Below are 17500 nucleotides of genomic sequence, written 5' to 3' on the forward strand. Positions count from 1 at the left end.
AAAGATTTGACTTTTATCGTGATAATTATCGATATCGACTGATATAAAAAAAATTATCGTGATATTTTTATATCGCCCAGCCCTAGGTTAAAGCAAAACCCCCACTGACAGTGTGAATGGAGGCTCAGAGAGAGAGAGACGAGCACAATGGGAGATCATTACATGAGGGAATGATGGGAAGAGCCAAAGGGATGAAGTTCCCGTAGTGTGTGCAGGGTTCCTACACGGTACTTAAAGCACTTGAATTTGACTCTTTGAAATTTAAGGCCAGGGAAACCCTTGAAACCAGCCATATTTATGGAAAGGTACCGGTACTTAAAAAGTTCTTGACTTATTTAAATACAATTAAATAAGTAACGTGAAATTTATTTTTTTTCCAGAAAAAAACACAAATACAATCTTTGCACGCAAAATTAACACTGCAGCCCGTTTGATAAACAAGTACGCCAACATTATAGTATAAAATAATATTTATTGAACAATAATAGCCATTATAAATGTAATATAGTATATATTTGTATTTATTAAATGCGTTGTAAGTTGTATTTTTGATACCTTATATCTGTGATTTATATATATTTTTTTTAATCCTGAAGATATTGTTTGATAAGTGCGATCTCTGAATGTAGTCCTTAAAACCAAAAAAGTAGTGCTTAAAAACTCCTGTAATTTATTTTTACAGTATCTGTACGAACCATGTGTGTGAGACGCCGTTTACACGTGTGTATCAACATCCGGTTATGAAACAGTTTGTAGTCTGATTAAGCTATTTAGAAACCAATACTAAAGGTCAAAGGTGTCGTTTAGATAGATAGTGACCAATATTGATTTTTTTAAATCAATTATTTGCATGTTTATGTGCCCGACAACTGATATACAGAACAGATATTTATTTATTTATTGTTTTCTGTTTTTGACAATTATAACAACAGCACTTTAACTAAACAAACTGCTTTATTTCACACTTTTTAAACACGGTCATTTCTGCAATTTCACTTCCTCCAAAACAAAACACACTTCTACGTCAATAAATAGTCTGAAAGAGTGCAAAAGAATAAAAAATAAATATATAGTGCACTGTCACAAAAGTGTGTTTTTTTAATAAAATCTTTGATAAGGTAAACGAACAGGTAGTGAATATAACATGTAAAAGTAATTCGAACAGAAACTTTCTGAATAATAATAATAATAATAATAATAATAATAAAAAGTATTACAACTGTAAAATTTTCACAATAAAATCTCCAAAGTAATGTTGAACCAACATAAAGATGGTGTATTTAATAATAAACTGAGCGCCCACACACAGCTACAGTAAACTTCATAACCTGTAAGTTGATGAAAACACAACGTGATGCACTTACTGATTACGATGTGACCAAAACACAGATGTCAGAAACCCCTTTTTTGGGAAAATGTTAATAATATAAGTCAAGTCAAGTTTATTTATATAGCGCTTTTCACAACACAGGTTGTATCAAAGCAGCTTCACAGTAATAAATTAGAACAATACATCAATGTTTGTTTCTAGTGGAACGTCTACGTTTGGTAATGCTGATCAATAGTATCGTTGATTGATTAATTAAATTAAATATCCCCAAATATCCCCAACTGAGCAAGCCAAAGGCAACAGTGGCAAGGAACCGAAAAACTCCATCAGGTGACCTAATGGAGAAAAAAAAACCTTGGGAGAACCCGGGCTCAGTCGGGGGCCAGTTCTCCTCTGGCGTTTATGAACTAGAGGTCGGATTTAACTGTAGGATTAAAAGTATAAGTAACAACACATGCAAGTGTCTGATTATATATAAACCCACAATATCAACTTTTGACAACACAGTGTTTAATTATTTAAAAAAAAGTGTGTTTTATCCATTTCCTGAAAAGTAGCGTTTTTGGAGATGTGAAGTTTCCACCCGACAGTGGCGTTATATATGCGTTACAATCGGTTTATCACTGTAATACAATATTCAATTGAACTGGTTCGCAAAAAACTGAATGGAAAGTAGACTTAGACCCAGTAAAAAAAAAAAAAAAAAATAATAATAATAATATATATATATATATATATATATATATATCGTCGCTGCCCGATGAAAATCACGTATGTCCAAAACGGTTACTTTTCAGGAAGTGAAAAAAACACCACAATTTAAAAGCATATGAACATAGCGTTGTCATACTTGGTACGGCATGTTTAAATGTAGCCATATTCTTGCCAGTCTAATGATATAATCCACATTTGACCAAAATCGAGTTTAAATGGACATACGTGCATATTTTACAGTAACGGTGGTCGATACGCGTTCTTCCGATCATTAATTAGAATGGCCAAGTCGCGTTTCATATTGACAGATGAATACGCTCAGTTTATTAAATGGCCTACGTCTCAGTTTATTAAATACGCTCAGTTTATTAAATGTCTCTTGCAAACTATGAAGGGACAATGAATCAATACACTCATGCTGACCCCAGGGCTGGCGAGTCCATATAGGCAAACTAGGCAATTGCCTAGAGCGGCACTTTTGTAAGGGCAGCAAAATGTGTGCCAACCGGGAATGAACAATTCACAAAATAGGCTAGGCTGTATGATCATAATCAGAGAGTTGCCCTTTTCTTTTCATTTTGAATTATTTCGTTTAAAGACTTTTCAAGCTTTGTGTATTTGATGTCTTTCTCATGTCTGTGTGAGGCATACACTGAGTTTTGTTAATGAGATGCGCTCCAGTTAACGTGCAATGCGAGTGAATGCGCTGGCGCCTCCATGATTATATTGTCTGCTATATACTGGTATTTGCTTATTTATTAAATCCACCCCAGGCAATTGGTTGATGAAAAATTGATTAAAATTAAGATACAATTTATACAAAACGAAATTCACTTTAAAGAAAGGTTTTATACAAAACAAAATTTAATGAAGTGGTCAAAATCATGTCTGTCCCGTCTCAAATTGTGCATACTCGTGCTGTTCACTTTTCATACTTTCAACAGCATAGTAGACCTACAGACTCTATTTGTACAAACTGCTGCACATTCATTTAATTCTGAATTTTGCACACACAAGTTGAAAGGCTTCAAATCAAGTTCACGGATAATTGTGCGTGCATTTATTAATCATTATGATACTAAAATCATAAAGTAGGCTATGCTATGTACAAAAAAATACAGCCATTTCTGTTTTTTTCTTTAAAAAACAAAAAAAAACAAAAAAAACAAGCTGCACCTTTTTTTTTTTACATTTCATCTTTCATTCCGAAATAGAATAACGAATGGACGAAAAAGTACACGGACCCAACATGTAGGCTATTAGCCTTTTTACCCGTTATCAATCTAAATTAATCTCGTTTTTAATTTAACTTAATTTCGTTTTTCTTTATTTAAATTTCGTTGTTCTTTATTTAAATTTCTTTTTTTTCTTTATTTAATTTTCGTTTTTTCTTTATTTAAATGTCATTTTTCTTTATTTAAATTTAGTTTTTTTTCTTTATTTAAATGTCATTTTTCTTTTTTTAAATTTAGTTTTTTTATTTAAATTTTGTTTTTCTTTATTTAAAATTCGTTTTTCTTTATTTAAATCTACCCTTTACTGTGTCAGTAATTTATTAGTCAGAAAAATATTAGACTACCTTAAAAGTATTGCTTAAGTTAACAGACCCGTGCGTTAACATCTCCACAATAAACAGTGACAATTACTTCGTCTAGACCATTTACTGGTAAATAACAGTTGTGAATATATTGCGAATATATAATAAACTTGAACAGTTGTCAAAAACAAACGTTTGCTGATACTTTACCTCACAGAGTTATTCGGCTATCCAATGCTGAGCTTCCCGAGACGCTTAGACCGGCGAGATGCCTCCACAGGGCGGGAGATACGCGGCGTGATTGACAGCATTGACACCAAATGGATATACGTGAAAATCAGATGACATGATTTCACAACTTTTCATTGGTCATTTAGATATGTGAAGCATACTGTATACGGAAATGAACCTGGACATTCTATCCGTCGAAAAATCTCAAAATCGGCAAAATGGACATACGCGGTTTTCATCGGACAGCGACGATATATATATATATATTAGGGCTGTCACTTTTGTGAAAAAATCCTGTTCGATTTTTGAGACATAAGTGTTCATTGAATCGATTGTAAAATCGAAAATTGAAAAATAAAATGCCAAATATGGGCAAATCCACGGACAACTAACTGGCATTAGAACGAACGTAAAGAGGGCGCGCCGCGCCTGACACGCACAAGTCAGCAATATTTCTGATGATTTATTGGCGTGAAGTTTCGCGCACAATGACTAGTGCAACATTCTCGAAAAGCAATAAGCAGAGTGGACTGCCATAGCAGCATATATGAAAAACATTACCTTAGTCTTCAACATGGCTGTGTTTACGATTAGAAATGTCAAACAAATTTCGTCTACGTAGGCGATAGACCGTTGCCCGAATCTGTATCTGAATGCATGAGACTGTCTGAATACCGGGAAAATTCACAGTTTTGTAGTAAAAAGAGACACATTATGCAGAAGGATCATTGCTGTTATGCGTGTTTGTCAGAGCCTGCAGTTGCAAATGACGCGCGTTCGCTGCGGGCATAACATGACGAGCTGGACGCGCTCCGAGAAAAGACCGTTAAAATCGATTCCCTATTTTCGTTTTCGAAACTTGCGTTGGTTGGTCCGATCGATTGTGCAATCGATTTTCGAACGTAAAGTGACAGCCCTAATATATATATGTATATATATTTAAATCATTTCTAGTGATGCACGATAAATCAGCCACCATCTCGGTATCGGCCGATATATGTTCATTTTTAATGTTACCGTTTATTGGCCTGATAAGAAAATTTGGCCGATATATTAAAGCCCATAAATAATGTTTTATTTCCTTCAGTTGAGACACTTCAGATGCGCACTGTTCATCATGATGGTTTTGAACTGCTTGAAATATGATTGAAATCACTTCAAAAACAGAAAATACAGTAAAATGCAAAATGTTCTGTCATATAGGCTACATAAAATTCTAATAAGAATGATGGCTTTAAATTGTGAGACTTTTGTAATTAGGCTCTCAAAAATTATCAAATTTATCGGCCGATATATCGGTTATCGTTTTTGAAATATAAAGAGTTATCGGCCAAAATGTTCGTATTGGTGCATCCCTAATGATTTCATATTTAAACATGATTCATGTCATTCTACACCAGTGCAGTTATCGTTTACTGAACCTTAATATTTGATGTATATTTCCTGGTTGAATGTGGATGAATGACTTCATAAGGTGTGTGTATTAAAGAATGATTTGAACACAATGAAGCTGTAAAGTAGCATTTATTTGTCTGACAGATGTCATACTTCTGCTGTGATTGTGTTGTGTTCACAGAGTACATTCAGCAGATCATGACGCTGGAGGAGTCAGTGCAGCACGTCGTGATGACGGCCATACAAGAGGTATTCGGTTTCTGTGTCACAATAACACTGATAAAACAGGACTCAAAATAATCACTGTTCAGTTATTAATTATTTTACTGATAATGCAGAAACATTTTACAACACTTCAGTGAGAGCTGCCAGTCAGAGAGTCTCAGGGAGTTTTTGCTAATGTTATCTTATGTCAGCTAGCTAGTAGCATTAAAGACCAGAATCGGGTTTTCTGATGTAAAAATATAATAAACACAACCCAGACTGAACTATTTCTTAATTCATAATCATTTTGGATCATCAATTCTAATAATCCCCTTAAAAGTAGTACTGATTTTATAATATACACATTTCCTTTGAATCAAGTGTCTAATTGCGGTGATTCATCCAGTTGGTTTGATTTAACACTCAGGACTAACTCATTCTTTGTCAATAAGTCTATGGAAATATCTGTGGACATTTTATTTTTGATTTATCTCGGCTCAATCCGAGCCCTCGTTCATGCCAGAAGAAGAAATTCCTGCTTTAAATATTATTTTATCATATTTTAATATTTATGTAATGTTATATAGCATAATGTATTTGTATGAATGTATATAGCCAGAAGTCAATTAAATAATTATGATAAATTACGACTAATTTTGTTTATAAGAAATATTGAATAATTGTTATCATACTATTAATATATTACTTGCACTTAAAACAATAATATAATTATTATGTAGTATTTTATAGAATATTATATATTTTTTGTATGAATATGTATATTTAGCTAGAAGCCAATGAAGTAATTATTTATGATAAATTGTTTAATTTATAGTATAATATAGAATATTATTTGATTAATTGCTATTAATATCATTCAAGATATATATAAATAATATTCATATAATATTATTAATATAATATTACTCAAGCATTATACTATATAATATATTATATTTAAAAAAATATTATATAGAAATGTAATGTTGTATGAAATTATAAAGCCAGAAGCCAATAAAATAATAATTATGATGAATTGCTTTATAACATATAGAAATGATTGATTTTCTTATATTATTAATATAATACATAAACTTAATACTATAATATGATTATTTATATAGTATTAAATAGATTTATGGAATGAAGTAATAATTTATTTATGATTAATTATGATACATTTAATTTATAATATAATATAGAAATAATATTCATGTCAGTGAATACTTTAACATTTCATATTTTAACATTTACATTATTAATGTAAAATTACATAAATATAATACTATAATTTTATAGATATAGAAATATAATATTGTATTTGTATGAACTGATATAGCCAGAAGCCAATACAATTATTATTTAAGATAAAGTGTGATTAATTTAGTTTATAATATTGAAATATTATTCAGATCATATTATTAATATATTACAAACTTTATACTATAATATATGATTATATAGTATCAAATATAATATAATAATGTATTTGTATGAATATGGATATATAGCCAATGAAATATTAATTTATGATTATGATGAATTTGATTTATGTATAATATATATTTGTTTTCAATCAATTTTATTTTTGATATAGAAATAGGAGACTGTCGTTGATGTGAACATTTACATGATTAATCTATTATTACATAAATATAATACTATAATTTTATAACTATATATATGATATGATATGATCTAGAAATATAATATTGTAGTTGTATGATCTGATATAGCCAGAAGCTAATTAAGTAATAATTATTTATGATTAATGTCTAATATAATGCAGAAAGCTGCCGTCATGGTGTGTTTCTCTGTAACTCCGTCCCTCAGGCTTGTTTTCCTCATTCCACAGTGATGATGAATACAGTCTCCTCATTGATCTCTGTGTAAACTCAGCCTTCTGGGAGAAGAGAACATGTGTATATCTAAAGAGCAACTGGCTGACATGTGACTCGATCTAATGAAGACGTTACTGTGTGTGTCTTTCAGCTGCTCACCAAAGAGCCTGTGCAGGCAGCAACTCCAGAGTCGTTCGGGGACTTCGACAGTCAGGTAAGAGTGTGTGTGTGTGTGGGGTGTTAGGGATCGAACAGGCTCCTGTTTTCCCTCATTATCTCACTCTCTTCTGGCTGTTTTCCTGTTCCACAGTCCAGGAAGTATTATTTTCTGAGTGAAGAGACCGACGACACGTCCCAGCGCTGCCGAGAGCTCCAGCAACAGGTGACCCGAACTAAACGCTGGTAAATGTGTTCAAGAAACCATCTCTGAGGTAAAAGCTGAGATGTGTGTGTGTGTGTGTGTGTGTGTGTGTGTGTGTGTGTGTGCGCGCGTTTCAGCTGTCGGTTCTGACGGAGGAGAAGTCCTCTCTGCAGCTGGAGGTCCAGTCTCTGCGGGAGCGTCTGACCCACTGCGAACCGTCTGACGTCTCCTCCACCATCACCAACAAGAAGCTTCTGCTCCTGCAGAGTCAGATGGAGCAGCTGCAGGAGGAGAACTACAGGTGTGAGGCCCCTCGCGCAGCTCCACCACAGGGCTCAGTAGCTCCACCTCGGGGCTCACTTCACACTGATCCTCCACATCTGACTCAGAGTTACGGTCTGAACTATACAAGCTAAACCGTACAAAACATAACTTTTCGTGAAAATACGAATTTCAAGTTTTAAATTATTCGATTGTGCTAGATTAGTCATGTAGACAAATAACATATCATTAATTATTATTATTATTATTATTATTATTGTTAATTATTATTGTCGTTGTTTTTATTATTTATAATATTAATTATTTGTTTGTGCTAGATTAGTCATGTAGACAAATAACGTGTCATTAATCATAATTAATAATTAATCATTATCATAATTATTATTGTCATTCTTCCTGTTGTCGAATTCTTCCTGTTGTCGAATGCGCATGCGTCGCGTCTGAACGCGTTGTTGTCTTTGGAGCTCTATCGATTTGATTTATAATTCTTGATTTTACTCTTTAAACTTACTTACAACAAACATTTTCTACTTTTCCTCACTGAGAAGCACTACTGCTCAAACCTCATAGTTACAACGCGGACTGTTGAGCAGACGTGTCTCAAGCCTGTTAGTGATTCTACGCTGGATACTCTTATAGGTTACTCCCGGGGATCACGGCTGAACGCGTCTTCTCAACACTCACTTACAAACATTTTTCACCTATCGTGCGTCTACTCTACACCCGCACCACTTAAAAGACGGATTATATCTAAGACGCTTGTCAGAAATTAGTATTAATTGATAGCATCACTGTTAGTGTCGTTGCTAACTTACTGTCCATCTGTTAAAATGGCGAATATATATAGTCATGTAGACAAAAACATTCGTTGCACAAAACGTCATTAATCAATTATTTTTTATTACTACTATTAATATTGTTTTGGTAGTAATAATATTAATTTTATAATATTTATATAATAACCATACAGTATGTAGTTTTTAATTATTTCCTTTAATTTTATATTATTATCTAGCATTTGTATATTATAAACAAAATTATTTATCAAAATAAATAAATCTTTATTTATACAATATCCATTCATACAAATACAATATTATATTTCTATGTAATATATTGAATAATTAAATATAAAACTATAATATTATATGTAATATTTTAGTAATATGATATATGTGATTTCCATATTATATTATAAAAGTATTCATAGTTAATCGTTAATTACTTAATTGCATCCTGGCTTTATCCATTCATACAAATACAATATTATATTTCTATATAATAATAATAAATCACTAAAATATTGTAGCATTATGTTTATGTAATATTATATTAATAATAAGGTGTTGTATTATTTATTTTATAAATTAAGTTTTATAAAATTAAAATTAATCATAAATAACTTTTGCTTAATTGGCTCCTGGGTATATCAGGTCATATAAGTACAATATTATATTAATTATAATATTATTGTATATAATAATATGATATTAATATTAATTTTCTTTTTTTTAAATAATATATTTCTATATGCTTTGTTACGGTGCTGTGTAACAAAATAGGACATTTTTAAAATTGTGTGAATGTGAACATTAAATTAATCCATAGCGCTTGTTTTATCACCACTAAAACAGACCGGAATGAGATCTCAGTCCACTTTCAAATCCAGATCACATAAGCATCAGCGATATGAGATGTTAAATGTTAAAACACGTGATCCATTAATACTTACACTTTTTCTCTTCTCTTCTATTTCTATATCTATAAAAAAAAAAGGGAAGGGTCATAGCTCATACATATTGTTGTCCTATTGTTAATTTAACTGCTTCTAGTGTATTTGTAAGTCGCTTTGTATAAAAGTGTCTGCTAAATTATCATTTTTAAATGTTATTATTATATGATTTTTGACCAAGCCGAGAGCCTGAATCGTGTGTCTGGTTATGTGTGTGTTTAGGCTGGAGAGCGGTCGAGATGACCAGCGTGTGCGAGCAGATGTTCTGGAGCGAGAGGTGACGGATCTGAGGCTGAGGAACGAGGAGCTCACCAGCCTCGCTCAGGAGGCCCAGTCCCTCAAAGACGAGATGGACATCCTCAGGTCAGAGACGGAGACATGAAGGGCCCTATTTTAACGATCTAAGCACATGGTCTAAGGCAAGCACACTTAGGGCGTGTCTGAATCCACCCTTGATAGTTTAACGACGGGAAAAATGGTCGCCGCTCCTGGCGCATGGTCTTAAAGGGTTGTCCCTATTCTCTTTATGAGTAATTATTGGTGTGTTTTGTGCGTAACGTGCAATAAACCAATCAGAGTCTCATCTCCCATTCCCTTTAAAATCCAGTTGCTCCCGCGCCATGGCGGATTCGCTATTTACATGGAGGAATTTGCAAGCTGAAAAACTGAATGCTTCTCTAGCGAGGAAATGGATCGAAGCGAGGAAATGGAGGAAGCGCGAGGTTAAAGCAAACAGAGCTTCTGCGGGACAAAATGCATTACTAACGCGCCACTTTTTAAATACTCTTTAAAAAATATTGCACCATTGACTTTAGACCAGGTTTCAGTTGGTCAATGGCTCAGTCCATTGCCTCAAAATAGCAACGCGCCTGAACACACCTCGTTTTCAGACCAGCTGATACCCATGGGCGCAAATGCATTTGCTATTTAAACAACGTGGTGCAGGACGTGAAAATGATAACTGCGTCAGGCTGAAACTAGCAAAACACACTTGCGTCATGACGCCTGATGCTGCATTGCACCGGGTTTATGATAGGGGCCGAGATCCTAACGTGAAACATGATCTTCCTTCAGTCGTTGATCGCTCGTGTTTGTGCTTCAGGCACTCGTCTGACCGCGTGAGCCGCCTGGAGGCGATGGTGGACACGTACAAGCGCAAGCTGGAGGATCTGGGGGATCTGCGGCGACAGGTGCGCCTGTTGGAGGAGAGGAACCACGTGTACATGCAGCGCACCTGCGAGCTGGAGGAGGAGCAGCGCAGGGCCAACACCATCCGCTCGCAGCTCGACTCCTACAAGAGACAGGTGAGAACATGATCACTAGTGGGAGCGTTCACATGGACACTGCTAGGGCTGCCGCTGTCGATTGTATTAGTAATCGAGTATTCTACCGATTATTTCATCGAGTAATCGGATAAAACAATTTGTGGTAATAAAAATAGAACCAAGTGAACAACAGCCTTTAAAAAAGTGTAAAGTAAGTGAATCAATCGAAACTAGCTTTAGCTGGACAATAATTCTAGAGCTGCTGTGAAGCCAAAACAATCTCTTACTGTAATTTCCTATTATACAAATATATAATAACAAGCAATAATAATTGGTTCAAATAAAGTATCAATATAAGTAATCAAATTGGTTTGATTCAACTACACTGTTAAAATACACCATGTAAAATGAATGATGTAAATTAATATAATCATAACATTATGTGTTATAACTAGGGCTGGGAATCGATTAAAAAAAATTAACTAATTAATTGCACAATTTCTGTAATTAATTGCAATTAATTGCGTTTCCCCCAAGCTTGTAATCATCAATATTTAAAGGAATAGTTCACTTTAAAATTAAAATTATGTCATCACTCACCCTCATGTTGTTTTAAACCTGTATGAATTTCTTTCTTCTGCTGAACACAAAGGAAGATATTTAGAAGAATGTCAGTAACCAGACAGTTTCTGGTACCATTGACTTCCATAGTATATATTTGTCCTACTATGGAAGACAATGGGACCCAGAAACTGTCTGATTACTGACATTCTTCTAAATATCTTCCTTTGTGTTCAGCAGAAGAAAGAAATTCATACAGGTTTAAAACAACATGAGGGTGAGTGATGACATAATTTTAATTTTAAAGTGAACTATTCCTTTTAACTCAGAATCACCTAATTAAACAACACAGGGAAAAAAAGGAACAGAAAATAGCCCTATATTAAACATCAATATCAATATTTTTTTTTTCAATAATCAATCAACATAATCAATTTAACAGATTATTATTATTTTTTTTTAACTAATTATCAAAATAAAATATAGTCCTACAAAGCTATTATTACCAGAGCATGTAGAGCAGGTAATTTTACCATTGCTGCCCAGCATGGCTATACCAGCTCAGCAAACAGAATTTCACGTTATTTGAGTGGACTTTACTTTTCCAGTGTTCGGTACATGATTGAAGCGTTTGGGCCGTTGTCGACAGAGCCGCCGACACACACACACACACGTGACACACACACGGAACGGAGAGCGCGCCGCTGGGCCGTTAACGACAGAGCGCGCCGACACACACACACGCGGAACACAGCGCGGCGCACACACGGAGCGGAAAAGACCAGCTCATGAAAGCTGCGCGAGAATGAAACGTGATCGCCGAACACGGAGGGGCGGGACGGCCTTTTCAATAGCAGCCGCAACAGGAAATCATTAAAACGAGGCAAAAAAAAAGTGTGCTGCGTTAAATGCGTTAATTTTTTTTAACGCGTTAAACATTTCAAATTAATCGCAAAGATTAACGCGTTAATTCCCCCAGCCCTAGTTATAACACATGCCTACAGAGGGCGCCAACGGCCTGGTGATAGTTTGTGTTACACTACGGCATGATCAAATCCTTGTTTAATTTTGGCCAAACAACATGTCATTCAAATTTGCACTTATTTGGTCACTTCTGTATGATAGAAATGCAACAGCCGCTGTAATTTCTTGAACATGTGCACATCAAAACATGCAAACTCAGTGCGAGGTTTTAAACTTTTATTTTGAAATCATGACAAACAACAATTAGAATTTATAAACGTATTCATGCTAGGGTTGGGCGATGTCCCCTAAATTGGCAGTTGACGATGTTTACAGTAAAACATCGCGATGGACGATGATATCGTCGGCTGGGGGTTGGGGGGGGTTGGGGGGGGTTGTGTGCTGACGATCACGAAGAGACAGGGAGAGTGCACATTGTAGCTACTTACATCTACTGTGTTTACGCCACGGGAATACTCGGCTTGGCATTTTGAAATATTTCTATGTTTATTTGGCCGTTCAGGCGCGCAACCGTAGACAAAGACTACTTGACCATGTTGCTCTCGGAGCGCGCGCGCACCATCCTGTCAGTAGAATTCAGTTCTCTTTCGCGACTTATCGTGCTTTTGATTTTTCTTTTCAATAGCACATCCTGCTCTTTTCTTTCTTATTCATGTTTTGTTATGAACTTTACATAATCGTCAACTGAAATCTGTGCGGATTATCAACACGATACATTTAGGCCTATAGGACATAAATGGTCTCTGCGGCAAAAGTGAAAGTACCAGCGGCCAACGGGTGAAATGTTTCTCTTTGCACAGCAAAGCACCCGTTTCAATAAAAGGATATATTAAAGTTTATAAAGCCTACTTTTACATTTTCATTGCTGTTTTAAAATGAATTTCGCCATCACCTTAAACAAGCTGTTCTTGAATCCCAGTGCAGGAGCTGTAACTGTTAGGTTACCACAGAAACGTAAGCGTTTGGTTGATTGCTGTGGTGACTCGTGACACTCGCGAACAGCACTGAACACACACGTCTTCATTTTTTTTATCGTTTGTTGGTAAAGGGTGAGAGACCTTGCGAGCCACACGAGCCATAGGTTCCCAACCACTGGTGTACACACGAAAACGAACTGCCGTGAGACTGGGCTGGTCTGACAGGGTGGGGGGCGTGGCATCACGATGGTGGCTCTCCATCGTGATGTCGGTCAGCCATCAATCATCGTCCATCGGCACAACCCTAATTCATGCATGCATCTCTCAGCATGCAGAGCTGAGGTCATTTTAATATGTAATCCGCACGCATGTCAATAATAAAAGTGTTGTGCTTCTCTGTGGGGAAAAAACAGCACAACTGAATCACAGCCTTAGTGATGCTATTCACAATAGCACTATGCTATATTATGCGTAGCCTTAGAAAGCAGTCTAATAATGTGGTTCATGAATTCTCGTCTGTGGAATGCGCCACTTCCGGTTTTTGCCGGTTACTCGACACGGGTAAATTGCAATCGAGGGTTTTTTTTTTAATCAAGGAATCGTGGCAGCCCTGGACATGGGCTGATGTGCACTAGAGTTCAGGAAACAGCTGGACAGATGAATGAATGATGGGTGTTTCCTTTCGTCAGGCTCACGAGATGAGCGCTAAACACTCGGCCGAGGCCATGAAAGCAGAGAAGTGGCAGTTTGAGTACAAGAACCTCAACGACAAATATGAGACCCTTCTGAAGGAGAGAGAGGTACAGAACTGATCGCTCACTTCTAATGAGATTCACTCTGTGTGATTGTGAAAATGACTCTTACAGTAGTGCTTTGTGTGTTGTGTATGTAGAAGCTGATATCTGAGCGAGACACGCTGAGAGACACGACTGACGAGCTGAGATGTGCTCAAGTGCAGCAGCAGTGTTTAACAGGTCACACACTCTCACACACGAGCACTCATGCGCACACTCGCTCTCACACACACACACACACACACACACACACTCAGTCTCTTACACTCACACACACACACACACACACACACACACACACACACACACACACACACACACACACACACACACACACACACACACACACACACACTCTGTCTCTCACACATTCACTCACACAATCACTCACACACACATACACACCGTCATAACCTGACACCATGTACCAGCAGAAGCCCCGCCCCCTCTCTCACTCTATCGTCCAATCAGCTCTGTCCCTGACTGTGTATGTGTGTGTGTGTGTGTGTGTGTGTGTGTGTGTAGATTCTCTGAGTGGAGATTCAGGAGCGGTTGGCAGCTTGGCATCAGAAATCATGCCAACAGAGTTCAGGTGAGAAACACATCAGAAACAGTGACACTTCTTGTTTCATTTTTGGGTTAAATTAATTCTTTCATCGATTTCATCACTAATATTTTGTATCAAATTTTCTTTTTGGGATCCAGATTTTGTACCAGACAATTACCACTGTGATTTATGAATTATAGTAATTTTATAAATTGTATATATTATAGAATATATGTAAATTACGTAGTGTATTATCTACTGTGATAATATAATATAGTAATAAATATAATATATAGCATATAAATTGCACATTTTATATTTATACAATCTGATAATCACAAAATGTAAAGACTGACCGCTTGAATTATTTCAGTAGTGGGTAGTAATTGTTTCTATAAGTAACACATTTCAACAGCTTAGCAGTTTCAAAACACAACATTGATCATACACTGACACAATATAGCGAGTCTTAAGGCCAACTAACAGCGCAGAGACAGATCAGTGTGTGTCTGTCTGTTGGCGTTGGTCGGGGTTTGTTTTCACCTGACTGAACATGTTCAATCAGTGTTTGCTGGTGTGTGGTGCACCGTGAACATGACAGATATGTTTCATAGTATTATAAATCCAATGGTCAACTTGTTTGCTGGTGTTTTCTGTGTGTGTCAGGGATACAGTTGTGCGTCTGCAGCAGGAGAACAAGACGCTGTGTGTTCAGGAGGAGTCGTACAGACACAGACTGGAGGAGCTGCAGACTCAGCTGGAGGAGTCACAGCGCTGCCAGAACACACTGGAAACTCAAAACAGGTGTGTGTGTGTGTGAGAGAGATCAGGAGCGAGTCTGATGAGTGTTTCAGTGTGGAATATGAATGTTATGCACTGATATATGAGCTTGATATATGTGTATCAGTGTCACATGATCCTTCAGAATTAGTCTGAATTACTTTAAACTTTGGAGCGGTAGTGTACATTAGTGTTTGAAGGACTTCAGACTTTTTTAAAGTCAACATTTATGTGATGAAAGTCCAGTCGACTAGTCACTGATGACGTCATTAATGAACAAATAAGCCTGAGACACTCGAACGCTGGTTGCCTTGTGCACAGCTGTGGCATATGACATACCACTCCCACATAACAGCTTATTTTATCATTTCTTTTGTCTTGTGGCTGTAAAATTTCTCACAGATTTCTGCTCATTCTAAATCAGATACAGATAAAGTAGCACAGTAAAGATTACATTTATATGAATGCGCTGTGGGTTTTAGTTGCTAAGAAATATATACTAGATTTTTTCAGTTTCTAAGCTATTTTATTGATAAATGACAGAACTAGGGCTGGGTATTGACATAAATTTCACAATTCGATTCGATTTCGATTCACAAGCTTGCAATTCGATTCGATTACGATTACGATTCGATTCAATATCGATTATTTTGGATATCAGGTACAATACATTGCAAATTTTCTCAAGGAAAACAAATCTCTTAATGCTGTAGGCCTAAATCATGGGGGTCAGTTGTAGCCTATAGGCTTCATTAGCCTACTATAATATTGAAGGTAAAAATTAACTGATGTATACAAACACTTAAAATACACTTTTATTTATTTTTATAATAATAAAGTTATATGAAATTATATAAAATTTTAAATGATGGCTGTCATAAAAAACTTTCCAGATTTATTCAAACATGCATTAAATATTGAAGAACATTAAAAATTATAATGAATATATAATATGGTGCATATATTTAACAAAATGCTCCTCAGTCCTCTCTAGAGTTAACTTTTCTCGCTGACTAACGAGTTTATGGTCACTGGATGTTTTTTCTGAGGTAAATATGACGTTACATGACATTGTTAACGTATTTGCACGGTTGAAACACTGATTGAGCGATTCCATGAGACATGATACGGACTTCGATAAGTTGTACTCTATCTTTTAACACACTTTCAGATGCTCATTCATGTTTATTTCACGCTGTAACTGGTATTATTAAGGCGGAAGAGTTGCTTCGGTTGCTTCGTTGTTTCTTTTGAGCTGAGCTGCGTCGGAGCGATCTCACGCAACAGCGCCAAAACGGTAATTATGTTTTTGAATTTCGTAAGAAAATAGACGTAATTTGAAATCTGAGACTTTGTTTCATATCAATAATAACAAAGCACAAAGATTATTGCGATTTATTGGATGGGATGTGCGCAACAATGATCCATTCATTCATCAACTGAAAACAGGATGACTAATCGATTCTTGGGATTTAAGAATCGATATTGTTTCATAAAAATGAGAATCGATTAAAATCGAGAAATCGATATTTTTTACCCAGCCCTAGACAGAACAGATTTTATTATACATTTCTGTGCTACTGAATGATTCTGTGTGCGTGATGTTCATGATATGCGCGCCCCTGTGTGTGTGTGTGTGTGTGTGTGTGTGTGTGTGTGTGTGTGTGTGTAAGTAATGCAGCAGTAGTTTAGAGCAACGATTAACTTACCTGTACAATAAGCTGTGTAAAGCATGTATTCATGCGGTCAATTTTGAGCATCCAGACGGTATAATCAAACATATCTTGTGGAGCGTTCTCTGACATTTATTTGTCATTTTAACTGAAATGGAGTGTAAAAGTGGACTTCAAAGATTTATTATCCTGTTGCGCCCTCTAGAGGCCATGAATGATCATGACTAGGCAACGTCAAGCTTAAAGTGTCATGGCAGAGCATTAAAGTGGACTAGTCTGTTCAACTCCTAGTGTGCATCATCATTTGGTGTCTGAAGTGTTGTCTGTGTGTGTCAGGTTGAGTCAGCAGCAG

The 17500-nt window shown here is 35.8% G+C and overlaps 1 protein-coding gene across 1 annotated transcript in view; it reads left to right on the forward strand.

Annotated features, from left to right (window-relative positions):
* The window catches only part of hook2 (hook microtubule-tethering protein 2), a 34866-nt gene that overhangs the window by 7091 nt on the left and 10275 nt on the right, over nucleotides 1-17500 (forward strand). Inside the window, exons 6-16 of the mRNA XM_081379423.1 lie at nucleotides 5389-5456; nucleotides 7404-7466; nucleotides 7563-7634; nucleotides 7751-7914; nucleotides 9850-9990; nucleotides 10730-10931; nucleotides 14044-14154; nucleotides 14247-14328; nucleotides 14674-14740; nucleotides 15362-15499; nucleotides 17485-17500. The exon at nucleotides 17485-17500 is cut by the window's right edge and continues 72 nt beyond it. Coding sequence (XP_081235549.1) covers nucleotides 5389-5456; nucleotides 7404-7466; nucleotides 7563-7634; nucleotides 7751-7914; nucleotides 9850-9990; nucleotides 10730-10931; nucleotides 14044-14154; nucleotides 14247-14328; nucleotides 14674-14740; nucleotides 15362-15499; nucleotides 17485-17500 — 1124 coding nt within the window. The remainder of the gene's footprint in view (nucleotides 1-5388; nucleotides 5457-7403; nucleotides 7467-7562; nucleotides 7635-7750; nucleotides 7915-9849; nucleotides 9991-10729; nucleotides 10932-14043; nucleotides 14155-14246; nucleotides 14329-14673; nucleotides 14741-15361; nucleotides 15500-17484) is intronic.

This window comes from Scardinius erythrophthalmus, assembly GCF_964197995.2.
Source record: "Scardinius erythrophthalmus genome assembly, chromosome: 1".
In the NCBI taxonomy this organism is placed as follows: domain Eukaryota; kingdom Metazoa; phylum Chordata; class Actinopteri; order Cypriniformes; family Leuciscidae; genus Scardinius; species Scardinius erythrophthalmus.